This window comes from Amaranthus tricolor, chromosome 16, assembly GCF_026212465.1.
Source record: "Amaranthus tricolor cultivar Red isolate AtriRed21 chromosome 16, ASM2621246v1, whole genome shotgun sequence".
Lineage (NCBI taxonomy): Eukaryota > Viridiplantae > Streptophyta > Magnoliopsida > Caryophyllales > Amaranthaceae > Amaranthus > Amaranthus tricolor.
This window is the reverse complement of record NC_080062.1, coordinates 21,487,619-21,494,648: the sequence shown is the minus strand read 5'-3', so window position 1 is coordinate 21,494,648 and position 7,030 is coordinate 21,487,619. Positions and strand designations below refer to the sequence as shown.

The 7,030-nt window shown below is 30.0% G+C and overlaps 1 protein-coding gene across 1 annotated transcript; it reads left to right on the top strand.

The window, feature by feature from the left end:
- The first annotated feature begins 1,479 nt into the window (after window positions 1–1,479).
- Window positions 1,480–3,332, top strand: LOC130802721 (40S ribosomal protein S15a-1). Its single transcript, XM_057666762.1, has 4 exons — window positions 1,480–1,633; window positions 2,261–2,408; window positions 2,519–2,679; window positions 3,019–3,332. Exons 2-4 carry the CDS (start codon window positions 2,276–2,278, stop codon window positions 3,115–3,117), a joined length of 393 nt encoding a protein of 130 aa, XP_057522745.1. The 5' UTR covers window positions 1,480–1,633; window positions 2,261–2,275; the 3' UTR covers window positions 3,118–3,332.
- Window positions 3,333–7,030: the final 3,698 nt, after the last annotated feature.

Here is a 7,030-nt window from a genome sequence, read left to right as displayed (position 1 = left end):
TTCTAGTAGTTTACGACTACTTCCTATAATCAAAAATTTACACCCACAACTTCTACTTTTAGAACCAGGTCGGGCAGTATTATCTAGATTCTGTACATCACCTCTAATATTACCAAAGCGGTGACATCTTAAATAGACACTAACTCTAGAACGTCCTTCTTTCTTTTTATAAGAAGCATGTGTAAATTGAAACCAATTGTTATTGCTATCGCATCGGCCCAACTATGTAACTCATCTACGGAAATAAATTCCCTATCCGTAACAAAGCTACCGGAGTAGTCTACGCTGTCTCCAAAGTTTTCATACTCCTGCAAATTTGAAATATAAAATAATATAAATTAATTACATTAATGACGTAAATATAAATAATAATTATAACAAAAATTAATAACAATACTAATGCTAAAATAATAATAATATTAATAATAATGACTACAATAATAATAATAATAATGACAACAACAATAATAATAATAATAATAATAATAATGATAATAATAATAATAATAATAATAATAATAATAAATAAATAACGAAAAGTAAAATTAATAATGACGACAACAACAACAACAACAACAACAACAATAATAATAATAGTAGTAATAATAATAATAATAATAAAATTACGTAAATAAAAAAATGAAAAAAAAATTATCAACAATAATAATAATAATAATAATAATAATAATAATGACAACAACAACAATAATAATAATAAAAATAATAATAATAATGATAATAATAATAATAATAATAATAATAATAATAATAATAATAATAATAATAATAATAATAATAATAATAATAACAACAACAACAATAATAAAAAAATAACGATAACTAAAACAACAATAATAATAACAATAACAATTAAAAAAAACGTAAATAAAAAAAATTACAAATCGCACAAAAATGGGCGACTGAACCATGGTTCAGTCGCACAAAACTGGGCGAGTGGACCATGGTTCAGCGGCCCAGTTTTGTGCGATTGAACCATGGTCCAGTCGCTCAGTTTTGTGCAACTGAACCATGGTTCAATCTCGCAGTTTTGTGCGATTTATTATTATTATTTTTTTTTAATTTCCAACGATTCAAATCGAAAAATTTACGTACCGCATCGGATTCATAGTCGCTTTCGTTAGCCATATTTATAACCAATTACGGGTGACAACTTCTTTAAGAATTTTTAGAGAGATAGTACCGTGTTTGAATTTGTACTTCATACGCATCTCAGAATTTGATATATATAGACAAATCTTCCGCATTAAATTGTTAATAGTGTTATTAAGTGTGATTTACGTTTATTAATTAAGTTTTAAGTCCTGTGGCAATTTTGTATTTTTTTAAACTCCAATGAAAAATATGTAATTTTGATAGGTGGCGATAAAATGAAAAGGGGTGGCGATATTTAGTAACACCCTTTAATTAACCAACTAACAAAAAGCCAAACTTGTAGAAATTTGGAAGGGCAGAGTGGTAAAAAAGTATCTATTCTTTCGTTGAGTTGAATTAGGGTTTCTGATTCAGTGCCCGTCTTAAAACCCTCACAACACCTCCAGTCGCTCACTCTCTTTCTCTCTCCTTAAATTTTTGTGCTCGGAAGCCCTCCGACGATTATTTACTTCTCGTTCTGGTACAGTTCTTCTTTTCTATTTTCTGATTGTTCTACAATATCCTTAAAATTTTAATTGATTTGTTCTCCTAATTTTTCACATCAACGAATTATTATTGAAATGAAAAGATAGTTAAAATTTGATCGGGTCTGTTTTGAATTTTGATTGCTTGAAGAGCATGTTTTAGGTAATACAATGTTACTAATTTACATGAAAATAAATATGAATTTTGTGACTTTGGGGGAGTAAATTCGTTTTCTATCTGGATCTTACGAATGTGTTTATGATTTAGAAAAAATAGGTGTAATTTACTCGATTTTATTGGGGTTTTATTCAGTCAAATTAGAATTGATATCTTATCTTAAATCTGTTCTGCCTATCATATGAGTTTTGTTGGAAGTTTTATATTTTCTGGGGTACTTCATAATTTTGATGGTTTTGGATTGTATAATTGTATAGATAATGCTTTGTAGGAGGTTTGGTTTATGTTACTGTAATGGAGAGATTGAGATTGTAGTGAGTAGATTAATCCTTTACTATTACTATCTGATTTATATCAAATGGAGCCTAGCGTTTATTTGGTTGAATTACTGATAATATTCGGAATGCATTTACTTTGTTGATGAAATTCATCCTCTGTTATGCAGCTTAATTGAGCAACCATGGTTAGAATTAGTGTATTGAATGATGCTCTTAAGACTATGTACAATGCTGAGAAGCGTGGCAAGCGCCAAGTTCTCATCAGGCCCTCATCTAAAGTCATCATCAAGTTTCTTCTTGTCATGCAAAAGCATGGTATGGATCTTAGCTGAATTTGTTTTCTTAGTATCGGTTGCGTGATCAAGTTGGCTCATAATGAATGTAACGCTTTTAAAGTGTTAATTGCTATCTTGTTCATGTTTCAGGTTACATTGGTGAGTTCGAGTATGTTGATGATCACAGGTCTGGCAAGATCGTCGTTGAATTGAATGGAAGGCTAAACAAATGTGGCGTCATCAGTCCCCGTTTTGATGTGGGTGTCAAGGAGATTGAGTCATGGACTGCTAGACTTCTTCCATCTAGACAGGTTAGCAAAAGTCTCTTTGATGATTATTGGTATCATTGTACGTTTAGATTCACTTCTGCTACATCTATATGATGTGTTCATCATTTGCATTCTACCATTTTTTTGTGTAGGGGCAGAGCAAACAATACGTTTAGGTCCTGTTTATTTTGCACATTTATTTGAAATTTTAAGGCTGGAAAATAAATAACTTAATCAATGCAAATTAATATTGGAGGTTGCCTTGTACTGTTTTTGTATGTAGTTATAGTTCGTAGATACGTAATTAGGTTTACTGGTTCAAAGTGATTGTTCTGTGTTTGGGTGTTGTAACTATTGGTAATGACACTTGATATATTTCAGTTTGGATACATTGTGCTGACTACATCTGCTGGTATCATGGATCATGAAGAGGCAAGAAGAAAGAATGTTGGAGGCAAAGTTCTTGGGTTCTTCTATTAGGTCATTTCTTGCATGCTGTGATGTTTTAAGTTATAGATTAAAACGGGAGTTATTTTGTAGTGATATCGTGGAACATAGGAATTAAGGCTTAGGTTTGGTTTTAATTTCAGGTCCATGTAGGTACTGTTTGCAATTTCGTTATCAAGTCTTGTTGTGGTTGGATTCAATTTTTTTTTTTTTTTTTCTGAATATTGTTTACCTTCATTCTTTGCCAATTTGCTAGTAAGCTTGACAAGCAAAGAACTTTTAGTTGAAAGGAAAATCATAATCATCAGTCATTAATTTGCATTTTTGGTGAGACAACGATTGATAAAAGAGATCAAGGTCTTTTTCCAGGGGATAACTGATAGGATAATTTCCTTATTAATGATTGAATTAGTGACTTGTACTCATCGAATCATGTAAAATTGTCTTGGGCTCTCTCAATTGATGCCAAATTGAAATTGGCAATGCCACAATCACCGACTTGTTGAAGGATTCCGTTGAAATTCTGATGTTTATTAAGGGAGGTTATGTTTGCTGATCGGCCATATCTTAACGAGCCAGAACCTGATGGCTGTATCAAGTTAGTCAAATGATGGTTGGATGGAAATGGGGCAAGAGGCCCTTTGCTTAAAATTTTGGGTTTATGGGTAATGCCAAAAAATTTTGAATAATTGTAGTAAAAGTCGGGATTACAAAATAAAACTTGATTTGTTGAATAAAAGTTTATGTTGAATGAGTGCTTATTTTTCTTTTTTGGGTTTATGGGTAATACCTACTGAAGTTATTTTATGCACAAGGTTTATTCACATGGTAATCTAGCCCAATGTAGAAAGGGAACTCATATTTTAATGTGATACAAATTTTTGGTGTTTAATTTTTAGTACGTTAAAATCTAATTTAAATTTTGAATTCCAAATCCATACCAATTTATGAAAATGTTCAAAACATATAGTTTATATGGTTTGGATTTATTTAATTTACGATTTTTATTCGAATAAAAATTATTCGACACTTAACAAGAGATTGAAGGCGGTGAATTAATATGTAATGAATATGAAAAAAGTAACATTTAGAAAGTAATTAATATTTAATCAATATGAAAAGGGCACTTCCAAAAGTAATAATGCAAATTGTAAGTTTTTATTTTTGGATTTGTAGAGTTGAACCACAAAAACATACAAACCACTCATTTGTTTTAGGAGGTAATGAAATCATCTAACAAAGAAAGTCTAAAACAATTTCCTAACATTTCGCAAAAGCACTAATCCAAATATTACATTTATTGATAGATAATTTAAACATTCGACAATACTAATTTCAATTTGGAATTCTAAAATAAGAAAACATCAAAACAATAGTAATTTCCATTTTGGAACACTAAAATAAGAAAATAATTATAAGTATTCAATGATATATTAAAAAATTTACAAGACAAAAATAAAAAATGCAATTAAGGAGAGAAAATGGAATATTATTATTATTATTATTAACAATGTCAATGATTTTAATGACAAATGGGAGACTAATTTTGAAAAAGTTACCATCACCCTCACCAATTGAAGCTTACAAGGCATTGGATTGGAAGGGTTGCTTGTCACAATGCTTTCCCATATGCATGACATCACAAGATGCTAATCAAAAGTCATGTCATACTGCTTGTAGTCATGGTTGTTCTCAATCAAAAGGCAAAGGCAATACAAATGTTGTTAGAGTTTGAATAGTTTTATTTTTATTTTTTTTTTTTTTTTTTTTTTTATTAACCATATTTTATTCATCTTCAAACAAATTTTTTGTATGATTGTAGATATTGTATGTAGATGAAGCAATTCAAAATTTTATCTTACAAAGATTTAAAGGACATGTGTAGATAACCTGAACAAATGGTGAATGTTGTGAGAAATAGGGAGGAGAAATGCGAGAAGATTTTTTTTTTTTTTTTTCAAATATTTTAAGGTACTTTAAAAAATGCTCATGCTTGCTGCACCGTAATAAATGCTTCTGATATTGATAAAAAAAAATATGGATGTCATTCAACTAATATGTTTTAACTTTATAAATAGTTTTATTTTTCTTTTTTTTTTTTTGTCTTTATGTAAAACTAAATTCTATAATTGATTCTTGATTGATATCTGTAGGAGCTTGATGAAATTGATGAAGAGTGATTGTAAAGTTATGGAAGATGATAAGCTTTAAATATTGTTTCAAGTAGTATAAAGATTATTTGTTTGTTAATTATTTATTTGTGTTTATGTCAAATTGGATTATGAATATGATTGTATTTGAGTTTCATGGACTCGAAGAAGTGTATGTATTTGAATTTTAGAGTATATGGCGCTATGCGTGTTAAATTAGTATTAAATAATTGTAAAAATGCACTCGTAAGTTTCTTATAAGTGTCCGAATAAAAAGTCACCTACAAAAGACCCAAAACTCATAAGTCAAGAGATTCATTTTATACCCATTAAGAACCCTAAACCTACAAAATCTAGTGAGTTTGTGTATGGGTTTGAAATTTACAAACCCATACGGTCTAGTCCATAAAGGGTTGAGATTCAAATATAGCTAGACCTAACTTTGATTCGGCTCATGACCATCCCTATTTTAGAATATAATTATTGAACTATAGTCTATAGGTTCCAATTGTTCCCCCCCTTAATTTCTTTGTTTGGATAATAATTTTCTGCCTCTAAAGATTGATATGTTATTCAAATAGCAATTTATGATCTTAATAGGGGTGTTCAAAATCGGGTATCGAGTCGACCCGGATCTGGAAATTCGGGTACCCGCTTTATCGGGTACCTAAAATTGTGATCCGGTTCCGACCCAGTTTAAACCGGGTACCCGGAGTTGGGTATCCGGTTTAAATCGGGTCGGATACCGGATACCCGGTTTTCTTAGAATGTTTTTTTTGTCTTTTTTTCGTTCAACTATGCGTTTTTATCTCTATTTTTATTTAAAATATTTTTTTATATAAAATTCAAATACTAACTCTTTAACAATATTTAGGTTAATTATTCATAAAAAAAATTAAGAAAATTAAAGAATAATATTGTTATACATTGGTTTAAGTAAGAACAATTATACAAAAAAAAATTTATATATAGAAGAAAAATTATATTAAGATTCAACCCAAAATTAGTTTAATAGATACCATCATTATTTTATTTGTGAAAAAGTAATTTTGAAAAAAAAAACCGGGTACCCGATCCGGATTATCCGCTTTACAAAAACGATCCGATTTTGAAAACCGGATACCGGGTAATCCGGATCGGATATTTTTGCACACCCCTAATTAAATGGCTCCTATACCTGCATAAATAAGTCGTAAAATTTTGGGTTCTAATTTTTAGGAATGCAAGTAGGGATTTAATTAGATTTTGAGACCTATTTTAAGGGATGTTGTTGGCAGTCGCAAAATTAGGGTTATCCAGCAATACTAGATTTTAGCTAGGGCTACAATCGCATTAGTATAGGGGATGTTGTTGGTAGCTATAAAATTGGGGTTGTCTATTAATAGGTTTTGGTGTCATAAATCACATTATTTTAAAGGATGAAGACTACCAAGATTCTAAATATAATACGAATCGAGTGAAAAAGACGTCAATAATGGCAAAATCAACATGAAGAATAAGTAGAGGTGTTTAAAATAGATTCGATTATCTAATACTAACGTGATCTTGTAATCGAACCCGACTTGATCCGACTTCAAAATATGTAAAAACCAATATGAACATAAGACCCAATTTTAAACTGATTCGAATCACCTGATCTGACACACTTAATTCGAAATCAACTCGAAGATTTGAATGAATACCTTTACGAATATGGTAAGGGGAAGCGATCGATAATGAAGAAGTCAATGGTATGGTCTGCCAATGATTCATTAAACCTAACAGTTTTCCCATTTTTTTTATATTCTATATGGTAG